The sequence below is a fragment of the Rhamphochromis longiceps genome, linkage group LG18 (genome assembly GCF_057381845.1).
Source record: "Rhamphochromis longiceps isolate RC_006_pf linkage group LG18, R_longiceps_female_GT1.1, whole genome shotgun sequence".
Classification (NCBI taxonomy): domain Eukaryota; kingdom Metazoa; phylum Chordata; class Actinopteri; order Cichliformes; family Cichlidae; genus Rhamphochromis; species Rhamphochromis longiceps.
In genome coordinates, this window is record NC_140574.1 from 4,650,464 (window position 1) to 4,671,304 (window position 20,841).

The window sequence follows — 20,841 nt, forward strand, 5'->3', positions numbered from 1 at the left end:
TTAGGGGTGCAACGATATACGTATCGATATTGAACCGTTCGATACAGTGCTTTCGGTTCGGTACGCATATGTATCGAACAATACAACATTTGTAATTTATTTTATCAACTTTCCTTCTGACGATGCTGTCTGTGTTGAGCGCTCAGTGAATCTGCGTTCGACTACTCCGCCTAGGCTGCACTGTCGAGCGCAGATCCACTGAGCGCTCAACACAGACAGCATAGTCAGGAGGAAGAGCGCAGGGCAAGCTAGCGAGACAGAAGTTAAGCTCTCCTTGCAAGATGGACCTCCCCCACCCTCATTCAGATCTGGCGTTTGGAATTATTTTGGTTTTCATGTGACGTATGACCCTGAAGGTAAGCGAGTCATGGACTAAAGTAAAACAGTATGTTGGATGTGCCATGCAATGCTTAATTACATTGGTGTGAACTAATGTGTTAGCGCAGTTAGCTCGTTAACGTGTTGGCCGTCTAGCCCCATGCACGGGGCGATCGGCGGTAGCTCGTTAACGGAGATTTGCCGTGTTGTGGCGTTAAGGTCATTTCAACGAGATTAACCTGAAAGCACTAGTGGGAACACAATGAATATGACTGCACATTTACGCCGACATCATCCTAGTGCAAAGACAAAAACAACAAGCATGCTACTAACTTTAGCCGAGTCATTTAGACAGCTGTTAGCACATGATTCTCCTTATATGTTTAATATGCTGCTGAGAATATAGCCCAGAAGAAGCGGATAGTATAGCTTTTATTTTGGAAAGAGACATTTCTCTGTAATAAACTCTCTTTTCCAAAGATGAGTGATTCCTCAATCAGATACAGGGCTTGCAAAATCGCTAGCCTGACGTCCTGGAGCTAGCGATTTTTCCAGTCGGGCTACCAAAATCTATCTCTGCCCTGCCCGTCGGGCTATTGTAGGAAAAATATATGTCAATGCTTTTGCATTCTTTCAGAAATGTAGCTGGGTAATTATGTCATTGGCATCGGTGAGCCACTGTCAATATGTGACATATTGAAATCGCGTTTGAATTTGCGCTTGTTTTTTTGCTTTCACTTTGCAATGACAGCACTGATCTGTGAGTGATGATAATTTGTGCACCAATTCCTCTGACATCGTCTTATTAATCGTTAGCTTACTATGCAAACATGACAAGTGAAATCTCCCGCAGCAAGCTTAAACATGTGAGAGGTTGATCGCGCAGAGAATCGCTGAGCTTATGTGAGTCCGTGTGTAAAAGTAGCAGTATATATATTTTAGTTCTGCTGAGCCAAATAAGACAGGTCGGGGTGAAGAAGTGACAGCCAAAGAAAAGCTTACCACAAAACGGAGAAGTTATGACAAATGAGACTATAAGGCAAAAAGAAAGTGCAGCTTTATGGTTTCATGGACAAAAGAATTTCTGTGGCTGCAATGTGACGAGCTAAATAACCAGGGCTGCACATAAGTGGTCCGCAGGTGCGCATTCGCTGTCAAAATAAAAAACGCGCACAAGGGTTAGGGTTAAATTTAAAAACTGTACTTTTGAGTTAAAATATATATTTATAATTTTAATAAATGACAAATTAAAAAGGCATGAACATTTTTTTGTATCGAAAAAATATCGAACCGTGACACCAAAGTATCGAACCGAACCGTGAATTTTGTGTATCGTTGCACCCCTACTAAATATATATCTGATGAACATGTTAGCATGGCTGGCTACAATATCTATCGCACCGATAGGTTTAAGAAAGGTGGTGGTGTTGCTGCTTATGTTAAGTCAAAATTTGATGCTACAATAGTTCTATCAGAATCAATTTGCAAACAATTGGAATTTTTGGCTCTGAATGTGAATGTTGCAAAGGGTCTTTGCATAACAGTTGCTTGTTGCTATCGACCCCCTTCTGCCTCCACAGAAGCTCTGCGTTCTTTAAACCTTTTGCTGTCCAGACTAAATTATGGGGAGCTTGTTCTAGCTGGTGACCTTAACTGGGATTGGCTCAAAACTGTTTCAGATGATTTTAAATCTTTCTGTGATTCTATCAGTCTTACCCAGCTGGTCAATTTACCCACTCGGCCGAATCTCAAAAGCCCCGAAAAGTCTACCTTGATTGACTTGATTTTGACAAATGTTCCTCATAAATTTTCATCTTTGGGTGTCTTTTGTAACGACTTAAGTGACCACTGTGTTGTTGCTGCTATTAGAAATACTAAAGTGGCCAAGTCACAACATGGTATTATTTTTAAAAGAACTCTTAAACATTTTAATGAGCAAGCATTTTATCATGATTTGTCAAATTATGACTGGAAGAAAATAGGATTGATCCCTGATGTAGAATTAGCGTGGGCATTCTTTAAGGATGGGTTTATGCAAATTGTGAATAAACATGCTCCATTAAGAAGATATAGGATAAAAGGTCGTGAAAACCCCTGGTTCTCCCAAGAGCTGGCAGATATCATTCATGAGCGTAATCTGGCTTGGGCCAAAGCGAGGAAAACAGGCTACCCCAGTGATTGGCTTCTTTTCAGACAACTAAGAAACAGATGTACTTCCTCTATTAAGAAAGCTAAAACAGAATATTATCTGTCTGTCACCACTGAGAACCTAAATAATCCACAGAAGTTCTGGAAAATCATTAAGTCTCTTTCAGTGAGTAAAAGCTCCCACGCTCTACCCACCTATGTTTTTAAGGATTCTGTTCCTGTTTATGATAGGAAGGAGATTATGAATTGTTTTAACAAGCACTTTATATCTTCTGGCTCTTTGTTTGACTCTCTGAACCCAGTTTCTGTAAAATCTGGCACAAACCTTCCGGTGTACACTGGTCAGCCATTTAACTTTGTTCCTTTCTCTGTGCAGGAGGTCTGTAAAGCTCTTAAACTGTTAGATCCTAGAAAATCTCCAGGGCCAGACTTACTAGATCCTTACTTCTTGAAACTGGCAGCTGATTTTGTAGCAGAGCCTCTCACAACACTTTTCAACCTCACACTGGATACGAATAAAATTCCCTCAGTATGGAAATCAGCTTTTGTTGTTCCTCTATTAAAAGGGGGCGACCCAGCAGTGTTAACTAATTACAGACCAATATCTAATCTATCTGTGCTGGCTAAAGTTCTTGAAGCTCTTGTGTGTGAGCAGTTAAAGGAGTTTTTGCACATCAATGCCATTTTATCTGAATATCAATCAGGCTTTAGGAAGAATCACAGTACTATCACAGCTGCAATTAGAGTGGTAAATGATATTACTATTGCACTTGATAAAAAACAACACTGTGCATCCCTTTTTATTGATTTGTCAAAAGCATTTGACACTGTTGATCATTGTATTTTAAAACTTAGACTCTTCCAGTCAGGACTCTCTGAGAGAGCAGTGGCATGGTTCTCAAACTACCTCAGTAACAGGACTCAGTGCATTAAATCTGACGGTCTATGTTCTGACTTTGTTACAGTGCACAACGGAGTGCCACAGGGTTCTGTATTAGGTCCCCTTCTATTTATCATTTACGTAAACAATCTTAGTCTACATGTGCCAGATGCAAACTTGCACTTCTATGCTGATGATACAGTTATTTACAGCTGTGGTTCAACTCTTGTCCAAGCCATCGACTCCTTGCAGAAAGCCTTTTCTGCTGTCCAGCACTCATTACATCAGCTTAAACTTGTTCTCAACGCAGACAAAACAAAGCTCATGTTGTTTTCTAAATCAAGGAGACGAGCCCAAACAATCCCATCAGTAACCACTCTTGAAGGTAATAAAATAGAGTTGGTTCACACCTATAAATATCTGGGAATCTTAATTGATGACTCGCTTACCTTCAAACCACATGTAGAGAATCTTGTGAAAAACCTGAAGTTAAAACTGAGATTTTATTTTCAAAATAAGTTGTGTTTCTCTTTTAATACAAAGAAGCGGCTTGTTGCTGCAACATTCTTGCCTGTGCTGGATTATGGTGATATTCTATATATGAATGCTTCTGCTCAATGTCTTCGAATGGTTGATTCTGTGTATCGTGCTTCTCTGAGGTTCATCACTAACCGTAAATTTCAGACTCACCACTGTGAGTTATACTCTCAGGTAGGATGGCCTGCTTTGGTAAGTCGGAGGAACTCTCATTTATACAGTTTTATATATAAGGCGATACTTGGGTTGCTGCCTTCTTATATATGTTCCCTGCTTGTAATGAAACATGCTGGTCGGTATTCTCTTCGTCCGCATGGTTACTTGTTGCTTTCTGTTCCATTTGCCCGAACTGAACTTGGTAAAAGAGCTTTTGTCCATTTAGCACCCTTGGCCTGGAACAAACTGCAGAAGGAATGGAAAATGACTGAATTCATTTCATTAAGTGATTTTAAATCTAAACTACGAATCCTTGAGGCCAAGTCCATAACATGCAACTGTTTCAATTAGATTGATTGTCATTTTAACTGACTTTTTATTTTATTTGAATTTTATTGAATTTTATTTTTTATTTTATTTGTATTCTTTCACTTATTGTTGCATGTGTGTTGTTGCTGCCTGTGTTTGAGTAATTTCTGTAACTGTGAGACATCTGCTGCTGCCTATCTTGGCCAGGTCTCCCTTGAAAAAGAGGTTTTTAATCTCAATGGGATCTTCCTGGTTAAATAAAGGTTAATAAATAAATAAATAAATAAAAAATGGACACTGTACATGTACTGTACAGCACGGCCCCTCCTGAGAACCCTCAATGTCTACATGCATTTAAAACTGGGTGGTGGGCACTATGGAACGCCAGGACTGCCATAATGAATTAATTAAATACATCATTAAATAATTAATTAAATGTGGCAATAATTAATTAAAATTGGAATTAATTAATTAAATAAATAGTTATGACACATGTAATTAATTAGTTATTGACACATTTAATTAATTATTTATGTATTTCACATTTTAATTAATTATTGACACATTTAATTAATTATTTAATGCTATATTTATTTATTTCATTTTGGCAGTCCTGGCGTCTGGCTGTCATCTTGAAATAATTTTATCTGTCAGCCTCACCCATCAAACTCAGGGGGCGGGGTTAATGCTGCCCATGCAGCTTCTCTAACATTTGATTGGTTGCCGTGCAAAGTAAGTCAAAACAGGTCGATCCTAGATAATCGATTGCTTGTGTAGACTTGGGGCAGCCAGGTATCCCAGAATGCATTTCAAATCACAGGCAGCAATGGTGGTGGTGTAGTTTTAAAATATCCCATTTTTCTGTCACCAACTACACTTTTAACAGTGTTTTAGCTGCGAATGTCGCGCCGTAATCTTCACATGTCTGGTCAGGTTGTCAACATAGAACATGTTTGCAAAAGTGCTCAGATGTTTTCAGAGATTTCACTAGCTCTGCTAACAGTTAGCATGCAGAGTGCACCGAGGGGGTTACGTTAACCGGTTTGTTTACATATTCCACTCTCCGTGTTCCACATGTTGCATTCGCAGATTCTCATTTTCACCGAACGATCGTCTCTTTCCGCCTGGTCTTGTGTCTCTGTGCTTCTGTAACATAAAGAACGAGCTGACATTTTTCTCACGAAACCAGCGATCAGCTCAACAGACCCTCAGTTTACCTGCATGCAGACAGAGGTCAGACAACAATTTTACATGTATGATCTTAAAACAGGACACAGCCACTATACGTGCTGCACAGTAAAAAATGGAGTGTCAATATTTCAGTGTAAACCTATTTTAACCTAGAGAGAGTATATACAACTCTGTGAGGAGTAAACCAGCTCTAACGTCAGAGTTAAAAGTCAGTGTAAAGTTCTGTAGACACGGAGTGAAGACATAACTCCACACAGTGTTGATTAGTACCAGTCCGCAGGCGTGTGCGGTCTGAGAGCTACCACAGTCAGGTAAGTTAAGTTAACATTCCCATACTGGTAACATTGTTTAGTAAGTATTTTTAAACTAAATAGCTCTTTATAGTTACACTGATGTCGAGTTAGCAGCATTTACCCATAGGTTTAATGATATTGTCGAGTAGCTACATGCTAACCATTGCTAAAAGTTCAAATGTTCGTTATATTCTCACTGAGTTAAGATTAACCTAAAACATGTTAACTATGTATTTCTTCTAAGTGCAGCTTAGATAATATTATTGTCACATGTCTAATGGGATAGTTTTAGCAACTAAATTACCGTTTATTAGTAAGCTAATAATCGCTAATTAGCTTCGAAGGAACTATCAGAAAAAGTGGGTAACATTACAATAAAGTTTACTCTACTGATTTATATTCTTTTAAGCAAATGCCAAAGGCTTACACTAATTTAGAATTAATTCAGATTCTTTTATATAAATTAATTGACAGCAATGTTAATGATATGTTAATATACAGTAATTGTTCACAGAAATAAAGCGAATTGCAGTAAGAGCGACCAATACTTGATAAGTAGACTAAAGTTATTAAACAATATTAGATGTTAGTCACACTTGGTCCATTTGCAGTAACACTGGTTGATAAAGGATCTTTATTAGCAGTTAATCTGTTACTTATTTCTTCATGCTGTAGCTGTTAAGTAATATTGACTTTTAACTGCTTCTATTTTGTATAAAAACTAAAGCTCTAAAGTACATCCACAGTTTTAAACTCTTTCCTTTATTATTTTTTTCTCTTTTGTTTTGTGAACAGAATATGTTGCTGCGTGTTTTGTTTGGTGGGGAGCAGAAGTATGTTAGGCTGTCTGACCTGGGCCCTATTTCAGAAAGCCGGTTTAGTGCAAACTCTGAGTAAGTATACCCTGAGTTAACGAAAACTCTGGGTTTTCGGTTTCACAAAGCGAGTTCAGATGAATCCTGAGTGAGTCACTATGACGACACACGCCGTGAAGCTAACCTGCCCCCTAGCAGGTTTACCACAACTAACCCTGACTGTCTCCGCCTCTTTGTCGGAAACCTGACAGTAGGAAGTGTCGGACATGGCGTGCCCCTACCTCGAAGAGCCAGTAGATGTTGAAGCCCAAATTCTCCGCAGAGCTCTCCGCCGGGAGAGAGTGATTAGAGCGCGTTTGGACATTTGATCATTTCCTGATGATTTTCTGTGTGAACGTTACCGTTTTTCAGCACAATCTATAATTCATTTGAATAACATCCTCAGGCCTAATATTGCTCATGTGACACATCGCGGACATCCTCTCAGTTCTGTACATATTATTTGTATTGCACTTCGTTTTTTTGCAAACGGGAGCTTTCTGTATAATATTGGTGATGCTGAGCACGTTTCCAAGGCTACTGTCTGTCGGGCAGTCAGGAATGTTACAGTTGCACTGAAACGTCTCCTGCACTCGTCTGTGGTGTTCCCCGGTCATAGACCCACAAGATTCATCAAAGAGGGATTCCACAAAATTGCAGGTATCAGGATGAACAAAACTCAATTCATGATGTGATGATACTTGAACTACTACTTAAATTTTACATTTATTTTCAGGGTTCCCAGGCGTGATTGGCTGTATAGATGGCACTCACATTCCAATCATTGCTCCTTCAGTAAATGAAGGAGACTATGTGAACAGGAAGTCTTTCCACAGCATTAATGTACAGGTACATAGTTCCCTGTAGCATTTCAAACTAACAAATTATTTCATTATAGTAATGGATGCTAATTTGTGTTCTCTGCACTGTGAAGATCATATGTGATGCTGCCAACATTATGACAAATGTGGAAGCCAAGTGGCCAGGCTCTGTTCATGACTCACGAATCTTTCGTGAATGTACACTGAGCACAAAATTTGGACATGGTGAGTTGAAAATACTTTAAAATATATAAAGACCAATTGCTACAGGGACATTTGAACTGAAGTGTATCCTTCTGTCTTAGGAGAGTTCACTGGCTACTTGCTTGGTGATAGGGGGTATCCATGTTTACCCTATTTGCTTACCCCTTACCCTGACCCTGAACCGGGCCCACAGCAGCGATATAATCTGGCTCATTGCAGGACAAGAGCCAGAGTTGAAATGACTATCGGAATGCTTAAGGCCCGGTTCCAGTGCCTTCAAAGACTCAGGGTCACCCCAGAAAGGGCATGTGACATTATTGTGGCATGTGTGATTCTTCACAACATTGCCACAATTAGAGGAGAACACTGTCCTTCTGAACCAAACATCAGCAGTGATCCAAACCATGAACATCCTGACCCTCCCACGGACATACAAGATGGAAGCGCAGTCAGAGACACCATATGTCACAATCATTTCCTTTGACCCATCATCTCAACATGTTGAAAGAAGAATAAACAGATTTTTTGTTCAACTGGCTTTATTGGTCGCCTGTATTTCCTGTACACAAAGTATTAATAAGTATATTATTATGTATAAGTATATAACACTGAAATAATTCGTCCATCTCTGACCACTTCACCCACCCTTAACTGATGTTCTAGCAGTAAAATCTCAATCTTGGTCTTTTGGATCTGCTGCTTGAAGTGTTCCATTTCCAAGTCACATTTTTTTATTTTCTTGATCAAATGGGTCTTGTACAGCTGCTTTACAGGGAGCTATTGAAACACAGAAAATAGCATTGACATTCATAGTACATGCCTACTTAGGTTGGTTGTAAATCAGTGCTGAACATCTTACTGAGGAAAGGTTTGTTGGAGACGTGGCTGGACCCTCTTCCTCTTCATTTCCATCATCACTCTGTTAGAGACATAGAAAGTCCATGGTTTTATTATAGTACCACATTTTATTCAATTGTTATATTTTCCATTGTAAGATGTAAACCTCATAAAGTGTCTCTGTTGCTTCCTCCTCTGTAACAGCTGTCAATGTTTCTTCATTATTTTCCTGTAGTAAAGAAATTAACAACATTGCTGTTCTACTGTAAACTCATATAATCTGTGGAGTATTACTCATAACTGCATGTTGGTCTGGCTCAACAGGAGGCTGCACCAGATGCAGTACACCATCACCATCAACTGATAGAATATGAGGTTTATACAGGTCACTTATAACTTACAAGGGACCAAATGGCAATTAACAAACATACCAATCACCTTACACTTCATTGTCATTATGCTCTCAAAGACAACCAAGACTGAGGGAAGGCAAAATCAGTAGGAAAATAACTTCACTACAAAATAATTCATTATGGTAAAGAGTTTATCAAATGAATGAGTAGCACTGCAAAGGTGACTGTGAAGAAAGGATGTATGCACATCATGTATTATTTTGAATTTACCTCTTATGTAGGCACTTGTGTCTTGCGGGGTTATTGACTCAGAGGATGTCCCCGCAGAGATGCCTTCAGCCACAGGGCGCCCACTGTTTTGGCTGAGGGCCAACTGCTCAGCCTCTGTGAGTGGTGGTGGTGGAGGACCCCCACCTGTTTTTCGGGCCTCCGCTTTTTTTCTGTTGGCTATAACGGGTCACATTTGAGCATACAGAGTAAGCAAATATGTACTTGTAATGTGCTCAGATAATTTCAATAAGTGCTTACAGAAGGAAAATTAATGTAGCCTCTAACTGCAATTGATTTACATGGGACAAACAGACCAAGCACTATGGCTCATAATACAATTACACCTTACCTGTTTGGACTATATTTTTATATTTCATTTTTACTTGCTGCCAGGAACGTTTGGGGCCTGTTGGGTTGCACCTGCGCTCACATCACGTCACAAAATAAAATGTATAAAATAAAAAATAAAATAAAATAACGTGTTAAATGGGTGGAAATCCCTAGATCAATGTTTAAAGTAACACTCACGCATTGACTCTGTCGGCTATGTTTTGCCATGCATGCTCCCTTTGTTTTGCAGCTGAGGCTGTGTTACTTTTTTTCCGCAAAATTTGCATGTTATCGGCATATGCTGCCATCAGAATTTCGGCCTCAAGCGCTGTAAAATACATTGACCGCGCCTTCTTTCCCTCCGTCTCCATGGTGACTCGCTTAATCTGTGCTCCACTAATCAGGGCTTTATGTATCCTCGTGCGCGCGCTTGACTTGGGGTTAAAGCAACTCCGCGTTGATTGAACTAATTGTTATCAGCCTTTCTGAAACCGAATATTCCGAGTTGGACAGTTCGGGGTTACTCAACCCTGAGTATCGTTTTTCACTCTGAGTTTTCTAAACCGGCTTCCTGAAATAGGGCCCTGACATTTGATGCTTTCATGAAAGAAGGTTAGAATATCAGGATAAAACAAGATAACAACGTTTACCTGGTCAATAAACAAGCTTAATTATATTCTAAGTCAACTACCTAAGTTGATAATTGTTTCTACTTCAACAATGAATGAGAATTACCTATATTCTTAAGCTTCATCTCATCAATATTTTGTGAAGACATAGCCTTACTCTACCATTTGATAAGAAAATGCATGGCCTTTTTATTTTTTATTTTTAACAATTTCTGTAACATTTCTTTTCTCTTACCTTACTTCAGTGTGCCTAAAATTTAACATACCAGAAGGCAGACAGCTAGATATGAAGGTGTTTGACCAGTCTGACACAGAAGTAGACGCAGAGGTGTTTGAAGAAATAGTGAAGGGGTCACCTGTAACCTTCCGAGTCATGCTGAGCAATGAAGAACTTGGTAATCACTCACATACGTATATGTTTATATGAAATTTAAAGGTTGAGATTGAAGCATTAACAGTTAAATTTAATGCTTCTGCTTTGGTCATGTTCCTTAATGCACAGGTGTATCTCTGTCATCATCATCTTCTCCATCGGATGATACAATCATTCTAAACTTCACAATGTGTGAACCTCCTGAAGAAGCAGCAACCACTGAAGGAAGACAACCTTAAAGGCCATGCCATATAAACTATGAGGCAAAAGCTGTGGGTAGTGAACATTGTTAGTCTAATTTGCATGTTTGATGTGAAGTGTTTTTATGTAATCGTTTTCCAGTTTTTCTCAAGGTTTAAAAAATTTCTGACTTCATATTTTATGTCTATTTAAGTTGATTGAAAAAATCCTAACAACAAAGCCTGGTGGTGAACACATCATACAAGAGTATGCAAAAACCAAATCTCTGACAGATGCAACTAGAAGACAGATGATAAACATACTTGCTGCTGAGATGACAGAAGCACATGGGTAAGAATCATAAATGTAGTCTATAAAGAAACATTTTTAGTATTGTATTATTTTTAATTGTGATGTTCAATGCCAATTGAGTGACGGTCATCACTGAATTTATACATTAGGACATCTCCCCCTAAAAGTGTAAGAGTGATGTATGCGCAGGGGATTGTTGCTCTGTTTCCATATCTGGAAGACCCATATTCACAACATGGATATGTAAGTAAAGGGGACTTTGCAACATTAAACACATAGTTGCCCTCAGAAATGTTGATAACATTCTGCTTGTATTTAATTACATAAGAACATTACTATGATCCAGAGAGCGGTTCAGGATACCTTGCGTGGCGGTTGAAGACAATTCAAAGAAAAGCTGCAGAGGAAAGAAGTGTCTCACTTTCCAAATCTCCTAAAAGTAAGTTCACTTGTGATTTAAATGATTCTGATCTAATTTGTAGGCAGGAGTCAATCAAATTGTTTTTTCTTAAGTTGGCGGGCCAGGCCGTGGTCGATCCAGACCACTCACCACTGAGACAGTGTTATCAGATGAGGATGTAAAAGCAGCTATTGCTCTTTTGAGACACTCTGCTGATGAAGACACTATCCGTGAAAAGATGAAAGCTACCTTCATTTATCGGCATTCAATGGTCAGCGATGATAAGAATGCAGCAGATGTCTTCATAGTCTTCCCGCGGTTTCTGGACACACCAGGACTGGTAAGACATCTTCATTTGTTGAATCACTGAAATATTCCATGCAGCTTGCAATTTCACTCATTACACCTCTTATCTTCTATTTTTGCATTATAGATAGAACAAGATTTCAGACTCCTGTTTGATGAGGTCACTGCCAACAAATTCTTGGAGAGGTGGCCCATCGATCTCAAATCAAAGATTGTAAAGGAAAGTCATGGACTTGTACCCACCTCGGAGCTCTTGGAGTTGATGTGCAATGCTGAGTCAGCTACTGAAGTTGAGAATGGTATGACTGACTGTTTTTATTTGCCATTGTTGGTTATATAGGCAATTCTGTCTATCGAATGTATTTTTGGAGTAATTCTTTGTTTATTCGTCTGTAGGCTGGGACAGTGACATGTCTGCTATCTTGCTGCTGCTACATCTGCTACCGCCATCTGCACAAGGGTGAAAGAGACCAGGAAAGATGTCTGCATCTCAAGCTGTCGATAACCTCATCAAATTCCTAAAGGTATGTTATTTAAAATATATATTCCATCACCGCCATTGTAATGTACAGTAAGGTGATCTAATCTAATGGGATAGTCACTAAATACTGCTGTTTAATGTGTTGTTGTAGGCTGGAACCAGTGTACAGCAGCATCTAGACAACATCACCCGAAGCAGTCAGCCCTACCTTCTTGCTCAGGGACCCACAAGAAGCAGCATCCACACCTTCTTCATTGTGATTGACAAGCATGCACTTCCATGTAAAGCGACAGGTTCAGTAGGAGCCCTTGATGAACTCTTTAAGGCCCATTATGTCTTTGATACGTCATACAGTTCATCCCTGACCAACTTTTTCACTTTTCTGCAAACAACCATTTACAACATTGATGTTGGGGAAACAAAGGAAACTCCCAGAGTTGCGAGCAAGAATGGTGCGTTAGTATCCATTGAGATCAAAATAATGAAGTGCTTTCTTTGCAAAAGTGATCATGGTAGACCAAACAGCCTTGTAAAACACCTTAAGGTAATTCATGGTCTCTGTACTGGGAGGACACTATATCTCAAATGTGGCCAAGTGGGATGCTCACGTTCTTTTAGTAGTTTTTCTGGCTTTAGAAAGCACCTGAACAAATGCCACGTAAGCAGTTCATTTGATTCTGCAGAACTAGATTTTTCACCAGTTCAAAGTGTTACGGACACAAGTACTACTGCTAATGTTGATGTGGTGCCTGAACATTTAGAGCATAGGTGTCAAACTCTGGCCCGCGGGCCAGATTTGGCCCGCAGCCTGATTACATTTGGCCCGCGAAGCCATACCAAATTACTATTAGAGCTGGCCTACTGGTAGTATACAGTTAATATATATATTGTTTAGTATTAAGCTTTGCTTGTTCCATATTCAGGTTTTCAGCAAAACTTGTTTGAGTCCATAAAAAAAGATTCATTCTTATATCTAGAGGAAGATTTTTTTTTTCAATAAATATTAATGTTAGCCCGCGACTTTGTTCCAGTTTTGAATTTTGGCCCACTGTGTATTTGAGTTTGACACCCCTGATTTAGAGGCTGAGTCGGAATTATCTTCAGCAGACCTTGTAAATAGTTGTGCAGCTGTTATTTCTGATCTAAAGGCAGCAGGTGTAGGCCAAAGTGTAGTGAATTCTGTAGTGAATTCCATGGAAGAGATTGTTCAAGATATCCAACAACATGCTAAAGAAACAGTCATTAAGCATGTATTTAGTAATGAAAGAGAAACAGAAATGTGCAAGAAAGTTGAAGCATGTTTTGATGAGTTAGAGAATCCTTTCTCAGTTCTTAATTCTGAGTACAAGAGGTCAAAATATTTATCAGACAAGTGGGAAACTGTAGAACCAGTTGAATGTGTAATTGGCTCAAGATTTGACACAAGGCGAAATAAAAAGACTGGAACATATGATCAGGCAGTTGTTCAAGATAAATTCATGTATGTTCCAGTTTTATCAACATTGGAATCAATATTTAGGAGTCAGCATGTTGGAGAAATGTTGAAAAAATCAGACACTTGTGATTCAAGACGCAGAGATATTTGTGATGGATCTCTATTGAAGACACGCCCTCTTTTTTTCAACAGAAAAGCACACAGTTCAGATCCAAATGTTCTATGATGACTTTGAGGTTGCAAATCCTCTTGGTTCCAAGCGAGGTATTCACAAGTTGGGTGCAGTATATTTTACCTTAAGAAACTTCTCTCCCAAATGGAATTCTTTTTTGGCCAACATACACCTTTGTGCCTTATTTCATGCACAAGATCTGAAACGTTATGGTTTTAGTGAAATTCTTGTTCCTATTGTTCGAGACATTAAAGTGTTAGAGAGCGATGGTATTGAGATTCCACTATTCGGTGGTTATGTTCGTGGTAGTGTGGTACAGGTCACTGGTGATAATTTAGGCTTACATAGCTTGTTTGGTCTGGTGGAGTCTTTCAGTGCAAGGTACTGTTGCAGGTTTTGTTTAGCTGATAAAGATGACTTTCAAACAGAATTCTCTGAAGATTCCCCCAAAATAGTGTTGCGCACCAAAGACAACCACACTGCTCACTGTCAGGAAATGTCTAATAATCCATTGCTTCCTTATGTTTTTGGTGTAAAGAGTTCATGCTTATTGAATTCACTGACATATTTTCACACAACTGAGAACTTCTCAGTTGATGTGATGCATGATGTTTTGGAAGGAGTGGCCCAGTACAAACTGAAGTTATTGTTTTTGTATTTAAAAGAACAACATCTTACATTGGGAGAAGTGAATTTGAGAATACAAAGTTTTGATTATGGATTCATGGAGAAAAACAATAGGCCAGTAGCTGTGAATTTAGGTGGAGAGTCTAATGATCTGGGACTGAATGCTATTCAGACATGGTGCTTACTGAGGAATGTTCCCCTCATGTTTGGAGATTTGGTAACCTCTACTGACCAACATCGGGGCCTACTACTTTTATTACTACAGATAGTTAACATTGTATTTTCTCCTATGTTATCTCAAGGTATGTGTGTATATTTAAAACATTTGATTGTGGAACACCACAAACTGTTCAAGATGTTGTATCCCCAGAAAAAACTTTTACCAAAGCACCATTTTCTTATCCATTATCCTCGCTGCATCCAAAAAATAGGGCCTGTACTTCATAGTTGGTGCATGCGCTATGAAGGTAAGCACAATTTTTTCAAGAAACTGCTCAAATCATTCAAAAATATCACCAAAACGCTGGCCAAAAAAACACCAGAATTATATGGCATACATTTGGCAATCTTCAACAACCTTTAGTCGGTTAGACATTGGTCCAGGAAAAATGGTGTCTTTAGATATGGTAAAAGGAGGTTCTGGAATTGCAATAGCAATGCAACTGCCCAATAGAGTTCAAGTTATGAAAGTGAACTGGGCTAAACAGAATGGTATTGTTTACCGCCCGCATTTGGTTATTTGTGGCAAAGTAGTGTCTGAAATGCCTGTGTTTTACCAGATTGAGTCAGTTCTGATAATACATGAGAAACTGGTACTTCTCATTTTGCCATTATGTACAGTAGCCTTTCAAGAACATTTCCATGCTTATGAGTTGACCAGGACAAAGCAAGATTTAGTTGTCTTTCATGTTGACAGCCTGCATTATCCCAGGCCTTTTGACATACAATTGTCGTATGGAGTGAATGACAACTGTCATTACTTACTGTCATTTGTAAGAGTTTGTTATGCTAATAAATGCTGTTACTGTAACCTGTATGTTTGTAGTTATTTTCATAATATAGGATAGATCACAGCCATTTAGAAATATAGCATCATATGATAAATATGAAAAAATAATGAAAATGAAACATTATTACACATTAGAGTGAACTTGGACTAAAAATAACTCTATAAAGTGAAATCATATTACTCTAAACAGTGTGAATAACCCTCAGTGTTAAATATTTTTACACATTTTGTTGTTAATTTTGACACTAAACTGAGTAGAATTAACACTAAAAAGTTAACACTGGCCATAGAGTAAATTTTACCCTAATTTTGAGTGGGACCAAATGTTATCTGAAACAGAGTTAAAATCAACTCTCTAAGTGTAAAATTGACAGTTTTTTACTGTGTGGCCTCATATCAAATGTGAAGGCAGAATGAGTCTACGTTTGACGTTTGTTTATATCTAATCTTCCTTTTCAAACATTTAAACAGCAGCGAGTCTGCAGCTGAGGGAACACAAACTCAAATTGTCGGAACAGGTTTGCTCGTTTCTTGGATTCATTTGGTGATTTATTAAATGTATAACTGTTATTCTAATCTGCTGCTGGGTCTCTTACACTTTTCTTTATGCTGTATATTTTCACGTCTCTGGAATAGTTGGCAGTTAGTCAGCTGGGAAACTCTGCATATCGTGGATATGCTGACCTCGCTCCGTGGTGTACAGGGCCGTTTACCCTCATGATTAATATTCACAATAAAAATATTAGCCGAACATCATGAAGTCTGTATGTGTTTCATAGTGTCGAACAACCTTTGTACAGTTAAAGCCAGCAGTTACTACATGACAGAAACACCAACGTTATCTCTTTTATGCGTTTATACACAGGTCACGCTGATTACTGAACAAAAACCCAAAGATCAGATGTTAAACAGATTTATTTGCTCTCTCTCCTCCTTAAACATGTTTTTAATGTTAGTTATAATTCAGAATTGGCGACTGAAACACGTAGGACACATAAGAACATCAGGAAATAAAACACCGATAAATATAACCTCAGTAAAAGAAGTCAGCGGGGGTTACTACAGCTGTGTACCGGGGCCTGCGCTTTGTCGGTGGGATTGCTTGCGAGGCGAGCGGGTCTATCCCACGCTTTGCCGTGAGACTGGGCAGACGTCTCCGAAATCATCGAAGCACTTTTGCAAAGAGGCTGTATCTTGACAAACCGACCAGACACATGAAGATTAAACCACTACATTCTCGGCTAAAAAAATATTAAAACGGTATTTGGGGACACACAAACAGGGTTTTTCAAAGTTCAGTTCTGTTAGCTTCCACATGCCGGTTGTTGTGTGCTAGAAACAATGGCCACCAGGCCTAAGCAATGGTTTTGACTTGATCAGCGTTAACCCCGCCCCCTGAGTTTGATGGGTGAGGCTGACAGATAAAATTATTTCAAGATGAGAGCCAGGCGCCAGGACTGCCAAAATGAAATAAATATATATATCATTAAATAATTAATTAAATGTGTCAATAATTAATTAATTAAATGTGTGTTGGCCCTGCGACAGACTGGCGACCTGTCCAGGGTGTACCCCGCCTCTCGCCCTATGACAGCTGGGATAGGCTCCAGCGCCCCCCGCGACCCTGAAAAGGATAAGCGGAAGCGAATGGATGGATGGATGGATGGAATAATTAATTAAAATGTGAAATACATAAATAATTAATTAAGCGTGTCAATAATTAATTAATTACATGTGTCATAACTATTTATTTAATTAATTAATTCCAATTTTAATTAATTATTGCCACATTTAATTCATTATTTAATGGTGTATTTAATTAATTCATTATGGCAGTCCTGGCGCTCCATAGGCACCAGCGCCAGAGGTGAGGTTGAATACAAAGACTGTCCTCTGGACACCGTATAACATGCCCGATCCCAAGGCCCTATATGTATGTGTTATGAGAGTGTGAGTAATGTGGATGTCTAGGTTGTGGAATAAAATCAGTCTGCTGATAAAACAGTGAGCACAGTGAGAAGATCTTCACTGAGCTGATCCATCTCATCTCATAAAATTGAGGCACAGGTGACCAGGAGGGGACAGAGGGGGAACGACCTTTTATTGCTTTTTTCTACAACAATTTCTTAGTTCAGCTGCAGTATTTGATATCCTGTAATGACTAAAATGATAATTTAAACTAATTTACATAAAAAGATTGTCTTTTAAATGTTAAGGTTATTTAACAACTTTAAAGGCTGAGCAGTGCTATTTTTAAATGAAAAACTCACAGGCTCACATGTTCCAGGATTGAATTAGTGTCTGATAACCCTCCCTCTTCCTGCTCTCTAACTCAGCACCTCCTCTCTGTCCACATGTTCCCTTGTTCCCTCCCCTTCTGATCTGCAGTTTGAAGATGGGTGCAACCAACATGTGGTGACGTATAAGAGCTGACAGATCCCATTCGCTACAGAAACCTATGTTGTTTAGATCAGAGCAGTTTCAGTTCTGAGGAAGTGAAACTCACACAGTCACTGACACTGTTGGGTGAAATGGCGCAGAAAAGTGTTCAGCTGGACCGAGAAACCTTCTCTTGTTCGATCTGTTTGGATCTACTGAAGAATCCGGTGACTATTCCCTGTGGACACAGCTACTGCATGAACTGTATTGAAAGCTTCTGGGATGAAGAGGAAAAGAAGAAAATCTACAGCTGCCCTCAGTGCAGACAGACCTTCACAGCGAGGCCTGTCCTGGTGAAAAACACCATGTTAGCAGTTTTAGTGGAGCAGCTGAAGAAGACTGGACTCCAAGCTGCTCCTGCTGATCACTGCTATGCTGGACCTGAAGATGTGGCCTGTGATGTCTGCACTGGAAGAAAAATGAAAGCCTTCAAGTCCTGTCTGGTGTGTTTGGTCTCTTACTGTGAGAAACATGTTAAGCTTCATTATGAATGTCCTGCATTTGACAAACACAAGCTGGTGGAGCCCTCCAAGAAGCTCCAGGAGAACATCTGCTCTCGTCATGATGAGGTGATGAAGATGTTCTGCCGTACTGATCAGCAGAGTATCTGTTATCTCTGCCCTGTGGATGAACATAAAGGCCACGACACAGTCTCAGCTGCAGCAGAAAGGACTGAGAGGCAGAGAGAGCTGGAGGTGAGTCGACAAAACATCCAGCAGAGAATCCAGGACAGAGAGAAAGATGTGAAGCTGCTTCAACAGGAGGTGGAGGCCATCAATCAGTCTGCTGATCAAACAGTGGAGCACAGTGAGAAGATCTTCACTGAGCTGATCCATCTCATCCAGAAAAGAAGCTCTGATGTGAAGCAGCAGATCAGATCCCAGCAGGAAACTGAAGTGAGTCGAGTCAAAGAGCTTCAGGAGAAGCTGGAGCAGGAGATCACTGAGCTGAAGAGGAAAGATGCTGAGCTGAAGCAGCTCTCACACACAGAGGATCACATCCAGTTTCTACACAACTACCCCTCACTGTCAGCACTCAGTGAGTCTACAGACTCATCCAGCATCAATATCCGTCCTCTGAGCTACTTTGAGGATGTGACAGCAGCTGTGTCAGAGGTCAGAGATAAACTACAGGACATTCTGAGAGAGGAACGGACAAACATCTCACTGACAGTCACTGAAGTGGATGTTTTACTGTCACAACCAGAGCCAAAGACCAGAGCTGGATTCTTAAAATATTCATGTGAAATCACACTGGATCCAAACACAGCAAACACACAGCTGTTATTATCAGAGGGGAACAGAAAAGCAACATGTATGAATCAACAACAGTCTTATTCTGATCATCCAGACAGATTCACTAGATGGCGTCAGGTCCTGAGTAGAGAGAGTCTGACTGGACGTTGTTACTGGGAGGTGAAGAGGAGAGGGGGAGTTTATGTAGCAGTCGCATACAAGAATATCAGCAGAAAAGGAGATGATGAATGTGGATTTGGACGTAATGACAAATCTTGGTCATTATATTGTAACAACAGCAGTTTTACATTTTGGTACAACAACATCCAAACTCCTGTCTCAGGTCCTCGTTCCTCCAGAGTAGGAGTGTACCTGGATCACAGAGCAGGTATTTTGTCCTTCTACAGCGTCTCTGAAACCATGACTCTCCTCCACAGAGTCCAGACCACATTCACTCAGCCGCTCTATGCTGGACTTTGGGTTGGAGCCACTGCTGAGTTGATTAAAGTGAAATAGACTGAAGTCTTTCATATTGTTGTAAGTTTAAATCTGTATTTTAGTTCCCTTTTAGTTTCTCTCCATCATTATTGTGGTATTTATGTGCTGCACATAAATCAGATGTCAGTCAAACATTATGGGCAGTACCTCGACATCTTCAACATGTTGTCTTGATGTTTTTACGTTTTATAGGTGGAGCTCTTTCCTGTGTCTGTTCAGCCATGGAGACTATCAATGCTTATGGATATTTTTATTTGAAAAATTTCTCCACATGACAACATAAACTTCTCTATCTTCTAAATGTTTACTGAATATTTTTCTTAGGTATTTGTATGTTGTTGTTTCTCTTCACTGATCTTAACAGAGAAGTCTACAGACCTTCCTTTATCACACAGATTTTATTCTCATTTGTACATTTATAAAGAAAACAATTAATTACAGAGCAATAAGAAATTTTAAGAAAGTGCACTATATCATAATTTATAGTAAAGTGTATTAAAGCATCGTTAGTTAGTCACTTATTTAGTTTGGAGCTGTATCATCTGACACTGTAGAAACATTTCCTCCAGCTTCAGCACAGAATGTTAAAAACAGAACTATTAATGAGAACAAACAGTAGGAACACAGTATCAGCAAACATCATGGCTTAAAATGGAGAGTAAAAATCTAAAAAGAAATAAACAAATTAGTAAAAAGGATTTCCTGTTGACATGTTATTGGTCCTATCTTGTCTGCAGCACCTCCAGGATGCTTCTTATATGTTTCTGGTTATTTTTGCACCAATTTTAGTTTTTGTCAGTAGGAAGTTCAAGTTCAACTCAGTGTGTTTGTTTGTTTTTTTCAAACTGATGCCTGACCTTGAACACCAAACATCTGTCAATAAAGCAATGATATAAAATGCTTATATTAGTACTGAAAAACTGCATATCCACTTTACAAATATAAATAATGATATAAATCCACAGCTGAACTGGAGGAGCAGCTGATCTAGTTCACTCATGTGTTTCTGGACTAAGAGTTGGAGCAAATACCTTATGATTCAGTGATGTTTGTTTTTGTTCAATATTTTGTAGATCCAAGAGTGAGTTTGACTCATGATGATGATGTTCCGAATTAAACAAAGTTGGTCACAAATTCTTCAAAGCTGTTTATTAAGAATATATTCACTTGGACTCATGAGACAGGCTTGTGATCCAAGGGAGCCATCAACTGGACAATTACTGACATGACAACAAAAAAGCTAA

General features: G+C 39.2%; 1 protein-coding gene, 1 long non-coding RNA gene and 1 pseudogene across 6 annotated transcripts; all 3 read left to right on the forward strand.

Annotated features, from left to right (window-relative positions):
- The first annotated feature begins 5,220 nt into the window (after positions 1–5,220).
- Positions 5,221–9,923, forward strand: LOC146647512 (uncharacterized). Of its 3 annotated transcripts, none has more exons than XR_014908533.1 (5): positions 5,221–5,850; positions 6,628–7,346; positions 7,423–7,535; positions 7,621–7,732; positions 7,813–9,923. It is a non-coding gene; the product is annotated as an uncharacterized LOC146647512 (long non-coding RNA). The 3 variants fall into 3 exon arrangements; XR_014908531.1 differs by having other exon boundaries at positions 6,628–6,725; XR_014908532.1 differs by having other exon boundaries at positions 5,221–7,346.
- Positions 9,924–10,103: 180 nt separating this feature from the next.
- Positions 10,104–13,637, forward strand: LOC146647513 (uncharacterized; annotated as a pseudogene).
- A 3,574-nt stretch (positions 13,638–17,211) lies between these two features.
- On the forward strand, positions 17,212–20,544 carry LOC146647514 (tripartite motif-containing protein 16-like). 3 transcript variants are annotated; one of them, XM_085389574.1, is made up of 2 exons: positions 17,212–18,297; positions 18,469–20,544. In XM_085389574.1, exons 1-2 carry the CDS (start codon positions 17,957–17,959, stop codon positions 19,613–19,615), a joined length of 1,488 nt encoding a protein of 495 aa, XP_085245700.1. In that variant the 5' UTR covers positions 17,212–17,956; the 3' UTR covers positions 19,616–20,544. The 3 variants fall into 3 exon arrangements, with proteins under 3 accessions (XP_085245700.1, XP_085245699.1, XP_085245698.1); XM_085389573.1 differs by having other exon boundaries at positions 17,212–18,253; positions 18,410–20,544; XM_085389572.1 differs by having other exon boundaries at positions 17,212–20,544.
- The last annotated feature ends 297 nt before the right edge of the window (positions 20,545–20,841 follow it).

Excerpts from the sequence above, each read along its gene's own strand:
- LOC146647514 (XM_085389572.1), top strand. The coding sequence starts at position 17,957 with ATGGCGCAGAAAAGTGTTCAGCTGGACCGAGAAACCTTCTCTTGTTCG.